The sequence below is a fragment of the Rhinolophus sinicus genome, chromosome 4 (assembly GCF_057876585.1).
Source record: "Rhinolophus sinicus isolate RSI-liver-muscle chromosome 4, RSI-T2T, whole genome shotgun sequence".
Taxonomy (NCBI): Eukaryota; Metazoa; Chordata; class Mammalia; order Chiroptera; family Rhinolophidae; genus Rhinolophus; species Rhinolophus sinicus.
Window position 1 is genome coordinate 49,321,588 of NC_142504.1, and position 18,857 is coordinate 49,340,444.

At 45.0% G+C, this 18,857-nt stretch overlaps 1 protein-coding gene across 1 annotated transcript in view; it reads left to right on the plus strand.

The window, feature by feature from the left end:
- CDHR3 (cadherin related family member 3) overlaps window positions 1-18,324 on the plus strand; it is a 62,443-nt gene extending 44,119 nt beyond the window's left edge. Inside the window, exons 9-19 of the mRNA XM_019745394.3 lie at window positions 679-850; window positions 2,126-2,228; window positions 3,126-3,224; window positions 4,959-5,185; window positions 7,187-7,358; window positions 8,904-9,154; window positions 11,016-11,197; window positions 13,214-13,227; window positions 14,549-14,580; window positions 16,335-16,389; window positions 17,843-18,324. Of these exons, the coding sequence (XP_019600953.3) occupies window positions 679-850; window positions 2,126-2,228; window positions 3,126-3,224; window positions 4,959-5,185; window positions 7,187-7,358; window positions 8,904-9,154; window positions 11,016-11,197; window positions 13,214-13,227; window positions 14,549-14,580; window positions 16,335-16,389; window positions 17,843-18,198 (1,663 nt within the window). The 3' untranslated portion in view covers window positions 18,199-18,324. The remainder of the gene's footprint in view (window positions 1-678; window positions 851-2,125; window positions 2,229-3,125; window positions 3,225-4,958; window positions 5,186-7,186; window positions 7,359-8,903; window positions 9,155-11,015; window positions 11,198-13,213; window positions 13,228-14,548; window positions 14,581-16,334; window positions 16,390-17,842) is intronic.
- The last annotated feature ends 533 nt before the right edge of the window (window positions 18,325-18,857 follow it).

An 18,857-nucleotide genomic window follows, 5' to 3' on the forward strand; every position in this document is an offset into this window, starting at 1 on the left:
CTAGTGGGGAAAAGGTAATACACAGGATAAATAAGTGAGCTATAGTATATTGGAAAATGATAAGTGCCAAGAATGAAAACTAAAGGGGGGAATGAGAGAGAGAGAGAGAGAGAGAGAGAGCGCGCGCAATGGGCAGGGGTTGTTGACATTTTAGATAGGGTTGCCAGGATATACTCCTTAGAGACTAAAGAAGGTGCAAGAGCAAGCCATATGGACATTGGTGGGAAGCGTGTCCCACAGTAAATGGAATTGCCCTGAGCCAGATCCTGGGGAATGTTTAAGGAGCAGCAGAGGGCCAGAGTATTCGGAGTAAACAAGAAGTGTTAGTAGGGTGATAAGTTCAGATGGGTAAGGGTGAAGGGAGTTGGTGCCCATCATAAAAGGTCCTGTAGATCAAAGTGAGGACTTTGAGTAAAATGAGAAGCCATTTGGGATTTAGGAGCCGGGGAGTGACATGACCTGACAACATTTTAAAGGGATGCCTCTGGATGCTGTGCTAGGAACAGTCTGAAATGAGGCCAGGACAGAGCAGAGAGTCCAGTTAGGTGGTTACTGCAATAACCATGGACTTGCTTTAAATTGACATTGAAGTAGAGATGCCTAACCTAGGGCTTATGTCAGAAGGAACACTCAGTCCCCATTTATTGGGGAAAATGTTGAATCTTGTCTCTTCGCCAGCATTAAGGTGCCTGAAAGAGCAGCCAAAGGGACTTTGCTTCTGGACCTGAACATGGTCTGCTTTGATAATGACAGCGAAGCACCAAACAGCCAATTCAACTTCACCGCGCCATCTGGAGTGGGGAGCAGCGGCAGATTTTCACAGGATCCAGCTGGCTCTGGGAAAATTGTGGTCAGTTACTGGTCATTGCATCGTTGAATGGTCATGGGGGAAGCTGGTCTAACGTGCATAGGGCTTTCGCTGCCCCGGAGGGAGAAATTTCCAACGTAGCTCCCTCTCTGAGCAGCTGTAACTGACAAACTTAATAATGACTCTGTTTTCCCCCTTTGCTCTTAATTTGACCCAACTTCCAGGAATCACCTGGTATGCATGGTTGTGCCTGGGGTGCTAACTACTGGACTCCTGCATAGCTGCCGTTCGCGTGCCTGCTTAGCTGCCTCTACAGTGACATTAGAGCCTCTGGGCTCAAGCACGCGTATGCGCTTGAGTGCTCCTTCCCGGCCCACAGAGGAGTGAGGGGAGAGAAAGCAGGCCCAGAGCCATGTGTTCTGCTAAATTCAGCGGAGTAGAACCACTGTAGACCCAAAGGGGACTGAGAAAGTCGGCTGTGTCTGTAGCCCCACTCCACAGCATCTCAGGGGGGCAAAAGCAGAGCTGGAAGCAGGACGGGCATAAAAGACTGGTCTCAATGAGCTGTGTGAGACCTTTACCTATGGGGTCCCTGCTGGAGGGTGTTGGGAAGGAGGAGAGAAAAACGGAAGGTCAGGGGGAGGTGGGGGGAGGGTCTTGGAAGGGAGTGGTCCTGGTTAGGGACTTTGCATCAGAGAGAAAGCCTCAGGGAGGAGAGCCAGCAGCCCACAGGAATCCTCTCCCCCACCTCCTTCTCCACCTCCCATCCTAAACCCTTGTTCTAGCCCCAAGAAAGTCTTTCCAATTTTATTCAGAGTGTCAGCTAAAATTTAGTTTCTATTTTTTTCTGTTTAGGAAATGAATACACGCTCACTGTAGAAATTATAGAAAAACAGGAAAGCATTACCATTCAGTGATAACCACTGTTAACATTTTGATATATTTCCTTCTTGTCTTCTTCCATGTACACAAATTTTGTGTATTTTATACATATATGCATAAGTATTTTGAATGATGGAAATGTCCCTGCCTATAGGAATCTATATCATGTTTCTTTTCAACTAACCTGAAGTCTTGAGCTTATGCTGTTGGACAAGAGTGTTTGATGACCATCTTTAAACATAGATTCTCTTTCCTTGTAAATTATTTCAGATAAATTGTCTAGCAGGGACTACAGGTATGCATGTAACTTTTTAAAGTTCTTCATGTGAGCAAAATGCTTTCCAGAAAGGATTTCCAATTTACATTTCCACTACAGATAGGACAATATCATCAGTTCAATGAAAAGGATTGATTGATATCTCTGTTTTAATCTAGTTGATTGGTGATCTAGATTATGAAAATTCAAGTAATCTAGCAGCCGGCAATAAATATGCTGTGACAATCCAGGTGCAGGATGTTGCCCCTCCTTACTATAAAAGCAAGTATCATTTTGATTTATTTCATGAAGCATCTTCCTTGAGTAGCAATGACTAGAGTCTTGGCAATACTCAGTATTGGGCTAGGTATTTGTGTTCAAAAGGAGACTTCAAAAAACCCAAACACGGGAATCAGCCCAGCCTCCTTCTGTCTTTCATCAGGCGCATGTAATCGTCCGCAAGTCCTTTCCTCTGTCATCTCCGAAAATCTCAAGGATCTGCTGCCTTCTCCCCGCCCTACCCCCATCCCACAGAACTGCTCTAATGCAGACCCTCCTCTTTCTTGGCTGAATCACAACACTGAGAATCTTTAAGAATCAGTCTGCCTGCCTTTCGTCTTGCCCCTTTCCAAGTCATCCTCCACATTTCTGACAGTGATTTTTCAGGAAATGCAAATGCCATCATATTACTTCTTGGCTTAAAGCCCTTGAGTGTCTCCGCATAACTGTCAATCAAGTTCAAGTTCAAACTCTTTGGCTCAGCAAACAAGTGCTCTCCTCATTTGGCCCCTGCCTAACTTTCTAGCTTCAGCTCCAGTCGCTTGCCCCTAACCCCTTTTTGTTTCTAACTAGGCCAACACCTTGCAGTTTTTCTGAGTGAATCATGCTTTTATTCCTTGCTATCCTTGCATATGCCTAGAATCACCCCCATTCCCCACCCCAGCTCTAGTTACCCGTGTAAGGTTCAGCTTGCGTTTCCTCTGATGTCCATAGTGTTTATGTGTTTACCAAAAGGCAGCTACCCTAAGCATCTCGAAGGCAGAAACTGCCAGGTCTTATTCACCTTGTATCCCCAATATTTTGCACGGAACATGTTACACAAAAGATGCTTTTAAAATATCGAATAAACAAGTCAATGAGAATAGAATATTGTGATTTAAATGTTTTTTCTGTCTCCAGATAACATCTACATTTATGTCCTAACAAGCCCAGAAAACGAATTTCCTCTTGTTTTTGATCAGCCATCCTACGTATTTGACTTGTCAGAATTAAGCCCAGGTAAGTAACAGATGAGAAACAGGCCACAGGGCCCTTAGCAGACTCCATTCATTAGGCAGAGAGGAAGCTTCCTTCCAGAGGGCCTGAGTGGTGGTGTGCACAGCGGCTCACAGGCTGAATTGTGTTTATGGCATCTCTTATTTCTCTTTAAATTGTCCTCACTACTGAGGAGCCCTTCAGGTGAAATCTAGATTTTGAAAACTGTTGATTAAACTACATTTCTCTGAACCCCTGATTGTTTCCTTGTCTGTGTCTGATTCCCCTAATCCTTCTTCTTTGTAGACAAAGTTGTCCCTTGGTCTCCACTGTGATTTTTATCCAGCTCATTCAGAGAATTAAAATTTAAAAATAGGAAAAGCTTTTCCATTTCTAGAGTTCCTTCATTTAAAAACAAATAAAGACATTTCCTCTCTCCCTTAATAGGATTCACTGGAAGCCTCTTGTTTGCCCTTTACGACACCTGGATTTCTGCAGGCTCTTCCCACCTTAAAGAAAGGACTCCCCATTTCCAGCTTCAGTTTCTCCCCATCTCTTCCAGTTTGGAGGTGGTCTTTTTAGCTCTAGTATAATCAGACTTCACCACAGTGTTTGATCCTTTTATCATGGATACTTCTATACGTGAAACAAACAAACAAAAAGCCAAAACACTCCCCCTAAAATTACCTCCTCTCCATTTTATTCTTTCATTGTGATGGTTTCCATTTCCTGACATTACAGTTTTGTTTTGTTTTTCCCCTCCCCCCACCTCCAACTCCAATTCCTGACATTACATTTTAAACAAAACACAAAAAGTGGATCTGAAGGAAAGGCTTTTAATTCTTTACCAGTGAATAACAAATGGAATAGGAAGGGGCTTTTTATGAATTCGCAGATCTCCCTATAGTTATTTATCACCTACTTTGGGTCAGGCGCTTCCTTCTAGGGCTATGTAGTTGAATAAGAGAAGGTTTCTACCCTTGAGGAGTCTAATTTATCATAAAGGGCTTCTACAAAACAAACAAGCCAGAATTCCAGCGGCTCCACCAACAAGATTTGTAAAATAAACAAAATGGAACAGTATTTAAAAATCTGTATTCTGCCATACGGTTACAAAACTCTTAAAATTGTTTTTTATCTTGTGTATAAGAACGATTCATGAGTTTTGTTTCTTCATTTGTTTTTCTTGTTCTTTTGTTGTTTTCAGTTTTATATACCACATATCAGTGAAATCATATGGTTCTCGCCTTTTTCTGTCTGACTTACTTTGCTTAGCATAATAATCTCAAGATCCATCCATGTTGTAACTTTGCTAACAATTGTCACCCCAATGAACTTTAATTAAAAAAAATGTTTTTATCACACATACACACACAAAAGAACGATGTATACTCATTATAGAAAATGTGGAAAATACAAAAGACTTTAGGACAACACTGTTGCAAAAAACTGTATATGCGAGGAAGCTCTTCGCAGGGTTGTTTATGATAGCATAATGATTAGCGTGCTTCGAGTCCATATAAAGGCACGAACTGTGTTTAGCACCTCACAGTATGCTTGGGTCATAGGGCCAGTGACCTCGTGGGTGTTCATTCGTATAATTTGAATTTAATAGACTTGAAAATATAAGACACACAGAGTTTGAACAGCAAAGGGGCCTCTGAAAACCTTTCTGCCCGTGGCAATGAGAATGTCTGCTCCTAGATCCTCCCTGTACCCCGTACAGCAGGACTAATCTCAGGTACTTTATTCTTCCAGCTAGAACCCAGGTGGGACAGGTGCGCGCCACTGATAAAGACTTTCCCCAGAGCAGCATCGTGTACTCCATCTCCTCCGGTGGGGCCAGCCTCCAGCGCCCAAACATGTTTTGGATTAATCCCCAAACCGGAGAACTCCAGCTGGTGACTAAAGTGGACTACGAAACAACCCCCATCTATATTCTCAGAATCCAGGCCACCAACAGTGAGAATACAGGCTCAGTCACTGTGAGTGGGGCTATTTGGTGCGTTCACATCAGCCCAAATGGTTGATTTAGGGTCTCTCTTGAACCCTCCAGGGGTGGCTATAGCAACAAGGAATCTCATTAGGGCACATCCTGCAGATGTGACGGGAAATGACTAGTTGAGTCCAGGACAGCACATTGGAAACACAGAGCAGTGCCCGGGAAATAAAGATTGACACTCAAGTGTGGGTGAGTGGGCGGAGTGCTGAGATCGGTGGCCACTCTGTGGGATAAGTATCCTTCTCTTGCCCTTTAAATCTCCCTTCGCTCTGGAGCTGGGCTGGCGGTGAGATCCAGGCTGCCAGAAGTGGGGCGTGGTTTTGTAGCTATGCATTTCCTACCCCCCTCCCAGTAGTTTTGACATCTTCCCACCCCACCCCCATCACACCAGATAGGGTAGATCCTACAGTGATGTGGCTTGACATGGGGCTATACTGCTTCTCAACCTTTGATGTTGAGAATCTGATTAAATACAGAGTCTGAGTCTGCAGGTCTGAGCGGGGCCAGAGAATCTGCGTTCTTAACATGCTTCCAAGTGCTGCTGGTGCAGCTGGCCCAGGGCCCCACTCTGAGTAAACAGGCTCTTCAGGGCTGTGCTGTCAGTGGTTCGGATCATCTGAGGGTAATATGATAGCCACGACGATGAAACTATTTCTTGCTCTTTCCCAGTAGTAAAGTGACAAAGCATAAGGTAAAATGAACACTGAGCTAGCGGCAGGCAGGCCTGTGTGACAGAGCGGATGACTGGTTCGGAGTCAGGAGACGGGGTTCATGTCTCAACTTTGATCCCAGTTTTCCGAGGGAGGTCTGAGCCATGCTTATCATCTTTGTATCCCAATTTCTTGATCTCAAATGGAGAGTCGTGCGGTCATCCGATGCCTGACTAGTTCCGTTCCTCTCATGACTCGCTTTGAATTAACGGGACGTTGGTTTTAATGATGCGTGAGGCTCAGCATTGCATGCTGAGGAAGAGATGGGCTAAACTGGAGATAATTGTAGTGTTTGTCAGGCCGGCTTTTTGAGAAAAATGAATGGATTCCACTTTGGGAGCTAACTAGAGTGAACGTTTCAATTTATTCCCGGACTCAGAAATAGCTGAAATCCCCAAATTTCAAAGGTAGAATAAATACAACTCAAAATGTATAAGCTTTTTAAAAGGGTGCTGATCACATAAGTCCCTTTCAAGCCTGACAGTCTATGATTCTGTGCTGGCAGGCATCCCAGTCCATATTCCAATTCACCGGGCATAAAAGACAGCGTGAAAGAGAATAGGCTGGCCCTGCTTGTGGCAGGTGAGTGCCCCCAGCTTAGTGCAGTGCCACTAGCCCAGGTCACAGAGGAGGGCCCGCTTAGCCCGGTGCACTCGTTCCATCCCAGCGGTTCTTGACCCTGGCTGCCTATTAGAATCAGCTGGGGGACGTAAAAAAAAGTGCCTGGGCCCCACCCTGCAGACTCCATTATTAAGAAAGTAGAGCCAGGGTTAAGAACCATCACTCTATATCCCAAAGTTAAAGATGCAACTTCCGATTCACAAGGACAGTGGGCAAGGAAGTACAGGGGGTCACCATAAATCCATAACCATTACTGGAAAAACAATTCAGCCATTATCTGGGGATGGGCCCCGTGTGTCGTGATGCATGTGTGTGGGGGCATGTGAATGTATACATATAATATGCATTTGTGCATACACACACACACACACACACACACACACACACACACACTGTAGAAGTTAATAGTACCATATAGGACTTGGAGTACAACAGACCTACATTCAAATCCTAGCTCTGGCACTCACCAGCTGAATGGCCTTAGGTCAATTATCTAATTTCTCTAAGTCTCATTTTCCTCATCTGTAAAATGGGAATGATCATATTATCAATCTCAGGAAAGGTCCACAAAAGTGCAGAGCCCAGGGCCTGGTTCCCAGCAGGCACTCAGTAAATTTCAGCTACTGACGATGGCCATGTTTTTGCTGTTCTAGGTTACTGTGAACATCCTGGAGGAAAATGATGAAAAGCCAGTTTGTATCCCAAACTCTTATTTCCTGGCCATCCCAGTGGATTTGAAAGTTGGCACAAATATTCAAAATTTCAAGCTGCAGTGTACTGATCGTGATTCCAGCCCCAGGTCTTTTCGTTATTCTATTGGCCCAGGTACAGTACCGGACATTGACAGTCCTGGCCTGGTTTCTGGGGTCAGAGGCCTTCGCTGCTATTCAGGGAGAATGCAGTGGGGGTGGGGGGGTCTGTGCTCACATGCTGATCTGGGCACAGTGTGTGTGAGTTAGGAGACTGTGAAGGTGGAAAGTAAAACAAGGATGAGGGGTGCAATGGCCCCAGTGCCTCCCAGCCGTCCTCTTGGCTTCCCCTTCTCACCTGGGTCTTCCCGGACTCCCACACAAGGCTGCCCAAAGGGCCAAGGGAGGGTGAATCCCATTGATGGTGACCCATCCTCCCAAGTTCCCAGACTATCGTATGATTCATGAATCATATGATTGTAGTTAACAAAATTTTTTTAGTCCAGCTGCTCAACCACCTCTTTTCCTGCAAGCTGTAGTGGGGGCAGGGAATCCCTGTCCTCTTTCTGGATAATAATAGATTAAATAGATTAATGCATTTTGAAATGTGTCCTCAGGAATTCTCTTCTGCTCCATTCATTTTCTCTTTAAAAATATACCATTGGGGGGAGGGGGCGGGAAAGAGCACCCCTCAGTGGAAATGAGACCAAAATAGCTCATCTAATGAAGTGCTGGGGCCAGAGATTTAAACCCAAACACGCAGAGCAATTCCATGGGAAAGACTGAAAACCCATCTCAGCCACCTGCTGAGCGCTGGCAGAGCGTGAACTCGGAACAGTAGGAAGCCTCTGGAGCAGGCAGTGTCACAAAACCCAGGGGCAGAGACTGCAGTTGCAGAAGATGGAAATAATCCATACTGAGAACCCTCAGGCCTTTATGGAGCACTTTGCTGCTAAGGGAGTAAAAATTGCATCATCTCCTGCTCCATTTACTGGTTTTCAATCGGTAATGAGTCTAGAGCCACCGGAGGAATGAACAGGGGCCTTTTGGGTGGGAAGCCTCCCTGCCCAGCTTCCTGAGCTGTGAGCGCTAAGCCCTGACAGACTGCTGGGGAGGCGAGAATGGGGCAGATTCAGGAGGACCTGGGACTGGAACCCCTGCAAAGCTGGGAGGCACCTTCCTTTAGGGGAACTCCAAGGACATCTGTCACCAGTTTGTGTGACCAGCCAGGCATGGAGTGAGCTTGGCCTATGGCTGGGAATCTGGCCCCCTCTACCCTCTTGCTGCCCACTCGTTGGTCTGAGTGTGAATTACACGTTGTTATCAAATAAATGCTGGATGATAGGACTGGCTAGAGAGGCCAGGATTATGAAATCTTTCTGCCTGATGCTGTAAGATGGTGGCCATCTCCTGCGACAGGTGTGCTGTTGTCCTTTTCTGCTCTTGTTCTTGTTGTAGCCACACTGGTTGTGAACAAGAGTGACCTTTGTACACTCTTGTGCAGTTAATGAAATCTCTGGTGCAACTAAGGCCAATATCATAATCCTGGTGTATCAGAAGCTCAGTCTACACATGAGATCTGGACATTTAGGGAAAGGTTGGCTGCAGTTTTCCTCTAAACCTTCATTTCTCGCTCTCCTTTCTTCCTTTCCCCTAAATCCTTGTCTTAAATCTCATTTAGGCAACATCAACAGCCACTTCACCTTCTCTCCCAATGCTGGGTCCAACGTTACACGCCTGCTCCTTGCAACTCCCTTTGACTATACTGGTGGGCTTGATAAGATCTGGAACTACAAACTACTCGTCTACATAACTGATGACAACTTGCTGTCCAGCAGGAAGAAAGCTGAGGCCCTTGTTGAAACAGGGACAGTGACATTGATTATTAGTGTCATTCCTTACCCAACCACGATTGTCACCACGACCACCAGGGTAAGGGCTTTCGTACCGGGACACCCCAGTTACATCCCTTGTGATTTAACATTAATGGAGCCCTTTGGCCCAGGAGAAATGTGGGAGGGATTGAAAAGAGTTGAGATATTAGGATGTTGTGAGGAATGGCAATCATGGCTGCTGGACTGAAGTCGTCACTGGGTGGTAAAGACCTGGGTGAAACCTGGGACTTATAGAGCCAGTAACTTCTCCTTTTCTGGTAAACAAGGGTGTGCATTGGTGCAGGGACTTGTGATAGATCAGGTACTGACAACCTACAGTGCTTGTGGCACAGGAGACAATTTTCATGGGCATGTGGCCAGTTGCTACCTTCACATCCTGTTCTCCGCTTGCTCTTAAGAGCCATGGCAAGTCCATGTCTATGACAGCAGTAGTCACCAGGTGCTTTCCTCCACTTCTTTTAAAGCATTACCATGCAGCAGTCTGTATCCTACTCCCCACTTCCAACCCATTAAAATTGATTCATTCAATCTACAAATATTGACCTAAGACCTATAGTACGCCGATCACGTTGGTGAACAAGCCCCAATGATCTCTGCTCTCATGGAACTTAGAGTATGGATCAGTGGTGTGGCCGCCAGAGCAGCAGCATCAGCACCACCTGGAAATCTGTTAGAAATGCACATTCTGGGCCCCCCAGAATAGTAGAGTTACATCTCACCCAACCTTGATCATTACCACAACCTCCCGGAAAGGATGTTGGAATCTGGAATCCCCAACTACATCCCCAGACCTAATAGATCAGAAACTCTGGGGGTGGGGTCCAGCAAACTGTTTTTAGTAAGCCTTCCATAGGCTTCTGATGTGTACTAAATTTGAGAGCCACTGAGCTAGAGGGGGTGATAAGCTACAAATAGGTATGCAATTTAATAAAATAACTACCGATGGTGATAAACGGTAGGAAGAAAAATAAGCAGGTGCCATAATAGAACCAGGGTGACAAAGGAAGGGAGAGTCTTGGAATCTGACAACAGGATTATGTCCCTCTGCACCCTGGAGGAACTGGCTTATATTTGTGCTGACTATTTTGTCCCCTTTCCTCCTGTGCCTAATAAAAGTTACGCCCTTGGTTGGCAGCCCCATACTTGTAGTATGCTGGAGGAAAATTAATCGGGACCTTAGAAAACCACCTATGACAGCAGGTCCACTTCTGTTTCTCAGAGTCTTACCAAGAGTGGGTTCATCTCCATGGGCTTGAGTCAATATTACCACAGGGAATGGAGGCATAAGGTAACCTTAAGGACTTTCAGTTGCCGTAGGAGCCAGCAAGCTCCTCTGAGTAAGGAATTGCCCCCTTTCTGGGGCTTACAACATGTCCCATTTGTGGCATCTCTATTCCTGAAAACTCTATAACTTGTTGGTTATCTGTCTCCCACTCTAAGAAGTAAAGGCTGAACTTGAGGTTTCACTGTGATATCAGCCCACTCATCTGGCAGTGCAGCCTGTAGTGAGTGAACACTGACAAACCTACAAAGTGTTACAAAAACAACGTTCATGGCTCATGCCTTCCCAGTGAGAGACAACGGCTATATTAATCCTTGGATTGGGCCCTGATTTGGCAGGGGAAAAAGCCAATGGAATTTTTAGCTTTTGGGAAGGGGAAGAAAGACAGAGAATAAAATCAGGGCTAGAGTTGCTTTTTAGTTCCCTAAATGTTTCGGGTTTTGATCTAATGGAAAGACTATAAATAAGGTGATGGGTTGAAGCAGCAGAACTGTGAGGACATAGATGTCAATTTATAGAACAAGGACAAAGAGCGAAATAAACCCTCAGCCTGTGGGAGCGCTGACGTCAGAAGCGCTCCCACCCTCCTCTCACTCTCCCGCCTGTGTCATTCAAGCCCAAGATCATCTACCAGACCCTGAGGAAAAATGTTTATTCTCCATCGGCATGGTACGTGCCATTTGTCATCACTTTGGGCTCCATATTGCTTCTGGGCCTCCTGGTGTCCCTGGTCGTCCTGTTGGCCAAAGCCGTCCACAGACACTGTCCCTGCAAGACGGCGAAGCACAAGAAGCCTCTGTAAGTTGCCAGTGGGCTGGGCCCTACCACCACTTCCCTTAGGGCACTGTTTCCAGTGACTTCAGGAGAAGGAAAGCTAGAGAATTAGAATTTCTTTACAAGGTATAGCGGGGGACGGAGTGAAGGAAGGAAAAGGACCTATGGCGAAGAAATGCCAGCTCCCCTTGGTCCTGGTGTACCCTCCTCATCACCTGCTGGACCAGGAAACTCTTCCTTTGGTTTTCCTGGCACCTGCCCTGTCCTTGATGTGTTCTCAGTGAAATTGGGGCTACCTCTTGGTGACCTCTCCTGCATAAACGCTTCAGAAAAAGCCCAGTTGTGGGCAGGTTAGAACATGCTGTTCTCTTATTTGTAGAATATTTAAAGGATGAGATGGAATTAGAGGAAGCACAAAAAACTGATAAGGAAATTAAGCTTTTGGCTCCAGTGATTCGATGGGGCTTTTGTGTGACTAAATAGTCATTGTTCTTTCTCATGGCCTTGATCTCTCACTCTAAAGGGCTGTAAACGCAGGCCTGTTTCCTCTCTGGTGACACCCTGTGGAGTCTCTTTTACTGGCTGAAGTGAGGTACAAGAGTGAAGTGATCACTGAATTGTAACAAACTTCCCGGGAGCCAGTTTTCTTGAGTCCCAGTAGCTCTTACAATGGCAGCCTGATGGTTCTGAGCCTGGGCTTTGGGCTTAGACAAGTCCTGGGTTCAGATCTTAGCTCTACCATTTGGCTTTGGGCAAGTGACAACTTTGTGAATCTCAGTTTCCTTATTTAAAAAGCAAACAATTAAATGAGCAAATGCAAAGAAAGCACTTAGCACTGCTCCTGATATAGAGTAAATGCTTAATACAATATTTAAAAAATATGTATTGTTGCATTATTTTTCATGGTTGATTGAGTGCAAGATTCTAGATTCCAAGTTTAGGAAAAAGTCAAAGAATCTTGTGGCATTGGAACTTGAGTTTTGGAATTTCTCATTGGCAAAAAGAAGGGGTGATAAGACTCGTGTGCCTTTTAAAGGTATTTTGAAGATTAATTAGTACTGTCCGATAATTTAAAATCTATGGATGGAAGACTGTATAAAACTACAAGGCATTAGCATAAAGATGTGCTTTGCATTTTGCCATATTTATTGGGGAAGTTTGTTGCTATTGGCAACCTTGACTTCAAGGTAAGAAATCATGGAGCACCTGCTAAAATTTAAAAAGGCATTTTTGTTTGGACTCTACTCACAAATTGATTTGGGGGAAAAAAAATTGGCTCCAAAAGAGTGCTGCTTAAGCTTATAAGGATTGTGGTGTTCTGTAATGGGATTTGGGCAGAAGTTCTTAAAGAAAGTCATCTAATAGATGCCACAACTCACATGCAATTTATGGTTAAATGTTAAATATGCACCTTGAACTTGGTTGTTTTAACTTACATTCTAAATATTAATCATCTTCAACATGGTTGACTTAAGAAAGAAAAACTAGCTAGTAATTCAGACTCAGATCTGGCCTCTCTGAAAATTAGTTGTATCACATGGCCCCCAACATTATCCAATAGCAAAATAGAATAAAATTAGAGTCACAGTATTATAGAATCCAAGGTTATCATGGGAAAGGTCTTAGAGTCTAATTCCAGCTCTTCATGTTAAGGAAATCAGGCTTCAACTGCTAGCCCTCCAACCTTCCTGCTGTGAGCTAAGCTTTCTGCTCCCTACCTACTGGGGAGAAAAACGGGGCAGGAAGAATTGCCAAGCAGTCCGATTGGGGTTGTCACGCCCAGTGTTGTCAGAGAAGAGATGTTCCCTGAAGTTCTACAAAGCAATAGTTTTCAAAATTATCCAACTCTCAGAACCTCCTTAGTCCCAAACCAATAGTGATGGAGCTGCTCTGTCTGGAGCAGAGGTGGGAGCCCAGCCTTCCATTTAGTCCTCCTCCCTGGCCCCTTTCAATCAACTCCAAAGGCCTGTTAGTTGTGGCGTGTGTACCAGCATAGAATGCTCTCAGGTTAATTCTTGTCCATCATTTCCCCCCACACAGGGTGAAGAAAGGAGGTATGTGCGGTGCTTATTCCTTTTGTTTGTCGCTGTGTTATTTATTTATTTATTTATTTATTTATTTATTTATTTATTTATTTATTTATATCATTTATTTATTTATTTATTATTTATTTATTTTTGCTTATTCTGTTGTACAACATGAAAGGGCTTCAACTTGGCAGAGAATCAGTATGCAGTCCTGTTTCGATAGGTTTTCAGCCACATCATCCATGGGTGGACTGAAACAGAGGTCAGGCATAGCTGGAGAAAGGGAAGGGCAGCCTACAGGATGCTGTGGCCCATTGGATCTCTCATTTTGGTCCTGTCTGTTCCCTACCCAGAGTCACCTCCAATCAGCTCACCTTACGCACCTAGAGGTCTGTTTCCCACCCAGTGGGACAGGAAGGAGAAATTCTCTGTGGGTTAAACACGGACAGTGCCTACTTGCTGCTGCTCACAGAAGGGCGTGACCCCTTCTGAGGACAGCTAATGCTCTGTTTGGACAGATGCCTCTTTTTAAAACAAATGATACTTTATTCTCAGATTGTAATGGATTTGATCATTTTCACAAGTTACTTAGGTCAGGCTAGTTAGAAAGGGGGGGCTGGATGCAGTCCAATGGGCTAAGAGAACTGAATGCTTTCGGGGACGTTGCTGAATTGAGTAAGGTCCATCTGACCAACTCTGAGTTTGAGGAGATGTCACCACCTGACCCCAAAAGTTGTTGCCTCAAGGAGAATCCAGGCTATGGGGAGAGATGGGACAAACAATTGCGAAGTGTGTTTTTAAAGAATAATTGCTTTAATCACTCCATCCATAGGCATGTGTCTGACATGCACAAGGCACAAAGCAGGGTTAGAAATTTGATTATAATGGTTATTATATCAAATGAGATGATTTTAATAGATGAGATTTTTCACAAACTGTCTCCCACCCTAGCTACTTTATAAAAAAAGGCATAGGGAATGGATGCAAAAAATCTCCACATTATGAATAAATATATCAATCCAATCTTTCCTTTTTACCCATAACACTATTTAAAAATGAGTGTCCTAGGTCCAATGATAACAATAAGCTGGAAAAAGAGTAGAAAGGACTGTTTTTAGTTCTGTGTATTGTGTGTGTGTGTGTGTGTGTGTGTGTGTGTGTGTGTGTGTGTGTGTTTCTGAGTAGATGGAAAGCCGTCAACAAACATGTCTACAGACAGAAAATATTTTGCCATGTCTGCAATACTGATTTCAAAGCCTGTTTAAGAGATATTCCATTGTAGGGGTAGAATTTTAAGGTCAATTTACTGTTCAAGAAGCTTAACTTCTGCCTATTTCATTCCCTGCAGAAATGAAGAATACAAAGAGAGAAGTGGTGGTGGTAAGTATGGTTGGCTGTGCAGCACGTGGCTTAGTGAAGGGTGGGCTCCGGTCCAGCCCTCGCCCAGGCAGGCGCTGCCACAGCCTCAGGGGCATGTTTATCATTCAGGGAGATGCTTGTATTTGGCCACTGGAACAGATTGCTGTGTGACGAGCTCCTGATAGAATTTGTTCCCTCCACTGAACATGTCTACTGATATATTTGCAAAAGAACTGGATTTCATAAATATTGAACAGTGGTGTTTATTATCTACACCAGTTCTCTAGGAGAGTGGACTGGGGGAGAGCTTAAAGATCAGAATTGAAACTATAACCTTCAATGGGATTTTGCCCTTCCATAACCTTTCAGAAAAAGTGATAAAGGGCAGTGCTTGGGTCTGGGATTGGCTCTGCCCACTTGTCCATATGACCTTGTGGACTTTCTCAACCTCTTTAAGCTTTGGATTTCTCATCTGTGAAATGGGAGTGAGAACACCTACCCTTAGATAATAGGTGGGGAAATATTTTGAAAAATTTTAAGTCACACAAATGCAGTGTTATTGGAGAGCTGGAAGTTACCTTCCACCTTACCTTTTTTTTTTTTTTTTTTTTACTGAACGTAATCTACCCACTGGGAAGTGATGGAACTTAAAAATGACCCCCTCCCCCAGCTCTTCCCTACCCCCTGCTAATAAGACTTTGTTATGATCCAAGACCCATAACTTTGGGGAATGGTACGCGCAATGAGGACAATCCAGTGTGCTGGAATTTTTGTTCCGTGCACATCAGCTAAGTGCTTATATGTATTAATCGGTCTACAAATGGGAGGAAGAGGTAATCTCTTGTCTCCAGGTCTTATTGTCTAAGGCAAGTAGCCTTGGTGATGTCAGTCAGAGACTGACTTAGAAATACATAATATTAAATTAATCGACTAAGTAAAGAAATCCCCATGACCGTAAACAGTGGGGCTGCTAAGCTGATCAAACGGATGAAACCCATATGGCCTCCATTTCCTCTCTCTTCCGTGATGCGCAAGTGAGTAGTGATGGCTTCTGTGATAAAAACTGGGGGTTGAAGGGCCCACTAAACGCCCAACACTGTCCTCATTAGCATACTAAAGAATGGCCCCATTGGAGGGCACTCTGCGAGGGAAGGGAGTGTTTCTATGGGCATAGAGGTCAGGTCCTGGAAGGGGGCACAGAGTACGGATCAAGGGAAGAAACAGATATGGAGCACAGGGCTTAGCTAAGGCAGGCCAGGCCCTGCTGCAGCACTGCACTGGCCTAGGCAAGGGTCCACCGCCAGAACCCGGGGTGGGAGCACATGCGTGTTCATCCGTGCCTGCCTTGCACATCTGCCGGACAGACCCCACACAGGCAATCCAGACCTTAGCCAGTGTTGCGTGGCGTTTCTGCCCTTCCTTCTATGCAGCTTAGCTATCATTTACTCAGCATGCTTTCCTACCCCCGTGTCTGGAATGAGTGTCCTCCTCCCACTCCCACCTGTGCTCCCAAAGCATCCTATATTCCCTCATAGACCTTCTCACTCTATTGAAGAACTTGTTTGTCAGTGGCTCCCACTTGATCGCAAGCTTTGTGCGGGCAGTAACCACGCCTGCCTTGTTCACCACTCTGTCCGCAGCATCTAGCACAGTGCCTATTGCATAAATAAATGTCAAGAAGACCCTGGGTAAGGAACTCGGGCTGTGAGGATGAGCGGCCTTGCCTGGGGGATGGCACGAAGGGCTGTGCTTAAAGATGTCTTTCTTCTCCTCAGGAAACAATCCAGATGAGCATGAGCACTGCTTTTGATGGAGAAGCCGTAGACCCAGGTAGTTAAGTGGCAATGCCACCCATAAGAGTGTTTGTATACACTAGCTCAGTAGAGTCATGGAGGACATTATCCAATTTCCTCTCTTAATTCAGTTTGTTGAGCTGTTCGGCTATGTTGCCTATACATTGCTGACCCTTCTGGGCTGCCATATATCGTGAGATCCCCTCTGAAGAGCTGACCTGCAGATATACATGATCTGGTATGAGGACTCAGAGAGTTTCCACCTCAAAGACCACACCTCTGTCTAGCCTCCCTCCCCAAATCACGAACCAATTCAGGGAATTGGTGAATTCAAGAATCCACATTTTTTTCCTGCTCATTGGGATTCAACCCACACCCCCCCATCCTTTCTGAATGCTTCCAACACCATCCTATTGGTAGTGAGAGATATGAAGAAATGGCAAGCTTGGCTTCTTTTTTCCGAGATGAGGGCCAAGAATTTCTTCTTGGTTGGCTAGATGAACATAAGGTAAAGCTGGCCTCCAGAGCTCTCATCACCCTCCTGAAATCAGCTCCAAATTTAGCTCCTTTACACACATCCCTCCACTTACAAAGGCTCAATTATAGACGTGAATAAAGGGAAGAAAAGCAAATTCAGGAGGCAAGTGTGTTGGCTCCCTGCCACACTCACATGCAAACAGCTCGGTCCTCCTCAGAAGGAGGATGGCTCCTCTCCAGGAGAGGCTGCTGCTGCTGCTGCTGGAATTAAATTTCCCTCTATTATTAGGTACTTGTTACCATAATGTGCCCACATTAGCATAAGTGCTGGTGGGCTCCTCAGCGGAGAGGCCACTCATGCTGCATGGAAATGGCAAGAGAAGGGCGTCGCCTGAAACTCCACACTAAAATCTGGACAGGACCAAGGCCATTACCTTGCATTTGTATGTTTGAGAGAAGAAAAAGGGAAGAAAAAAGCCCACCAGATGAATGGTCCAGACACAACAAAAATGGCTCCCTTGCATCATCTCAATGGGAACCAGATTTGTGTGGCTGTGTCCTCAAATCTCTGCTGACCTAACATAAATAAAAATCAGCCTTTTCCTCCTTACTTGGTCAATTCCTTTTAATAGCAGGGATTCAGGGGACTTCTACAACAAATCAGATGAACTGGGTAGCCCTATTAGAAATTGAGCCTAATTTATCCGAAACTCCCATGATGTTGCAGGTTTATGTGGTCTTCTAATCTTGAAATGGAGATGGCCTTGAGCCTCTCCTACACCTTTCTAACCATGGAGCCATGGTATTTGTTACCTGTGTGGTTGGAGATTTACAGCTCGTGGAGAAGGCAGTGACGATTGCACTGTTCACAAGACTGCTTCCTATCTCAGTAATCCACACCTTTTAGCATGCTTCATCTTTCCCTGAGGATGAGAATAGAGCAGGGTGGAGATGGGGGAGGAGAGAATCATTTGAACTCCTTCGTTTACCTGGTCATATATTTTTTCCCCTAGTTACTGGAGCAAAATATGAATTCAACTCGAAAACTGGAGCTAGAAAGTGGAAAGATTCCTTAACACAAATACCAAAGTGGAAAGCGTCCAGACCCCAGGGAGCTGCTCAGAGCAGAGCTGTCTCTGCAGAAGGGACTGGGCCACCGAGGAGCATCACCAAGGAAGGAGATGGGCTGAATGGCAAAGGACAAGCTGAGGAGTCAGGCCCCGCTGCCAGAAACCAGCATGGCAAGCCGGGCACTCCAAAGGACAGAAACCCAGCCCTCACAAGCAGGTCTTCCCCAAAACCCAGGAAAGTAAACCATCTGGGTGCAGGTCTCACAGCAGAGCACAGGGGAGGGACATTGACTGTCTGAGGGTCGCTGCCTCACCCTAAATCTGTGAGGGCATATGAGGTGCCATAGGAGTGAAAATGTGGCCTGAAGGGAGTCAGAGATCCAGGGTCCCAAATGGGATGTTTAAAACAACAGAAAAGGGTTTGACTGCATAGTTACCTTTTTCTGACACAGCACAGGTGAAATTTTTCTCAGGTCTCTGTGCTTCTGATCAGCTGGACTATTAAGTTTTGGATGAGGAATCGTTGTGTTTCTTCTTCTGTTGACTGCTAGGAAGCGCCATTCAGTTCACCCCCAAGAAGTGCACAGGACTTCCTGACATAAATGCTGAGGGTTCCTGACCTTAATGTCTGATTTCATCTTAGTTTGCCGCCCTCATTTCAGTATCACCCAGATTTCTTCACTTATACAGTTCAACACCATACACCTTTGCAAGTCACCTCAAATCTTTTTCAAAAGAAGCAGAGCAGTGAAAACAATGGGTATATAAATAATGAGTTATTCATCTCAGGAGAGGAAAACAATACACACCTTCTTTTATTCTTTGTTTATTGAGGTATAACTTATATTTAATAAAGTACATGCATCTAAGGTATGCAGCTCAGTAATAGACTCCTCCCAGAGGCAACCGCTCTTCTGATCTTTATCATCATAGATTAGTTTTGCTTTTTTGAGTTTTA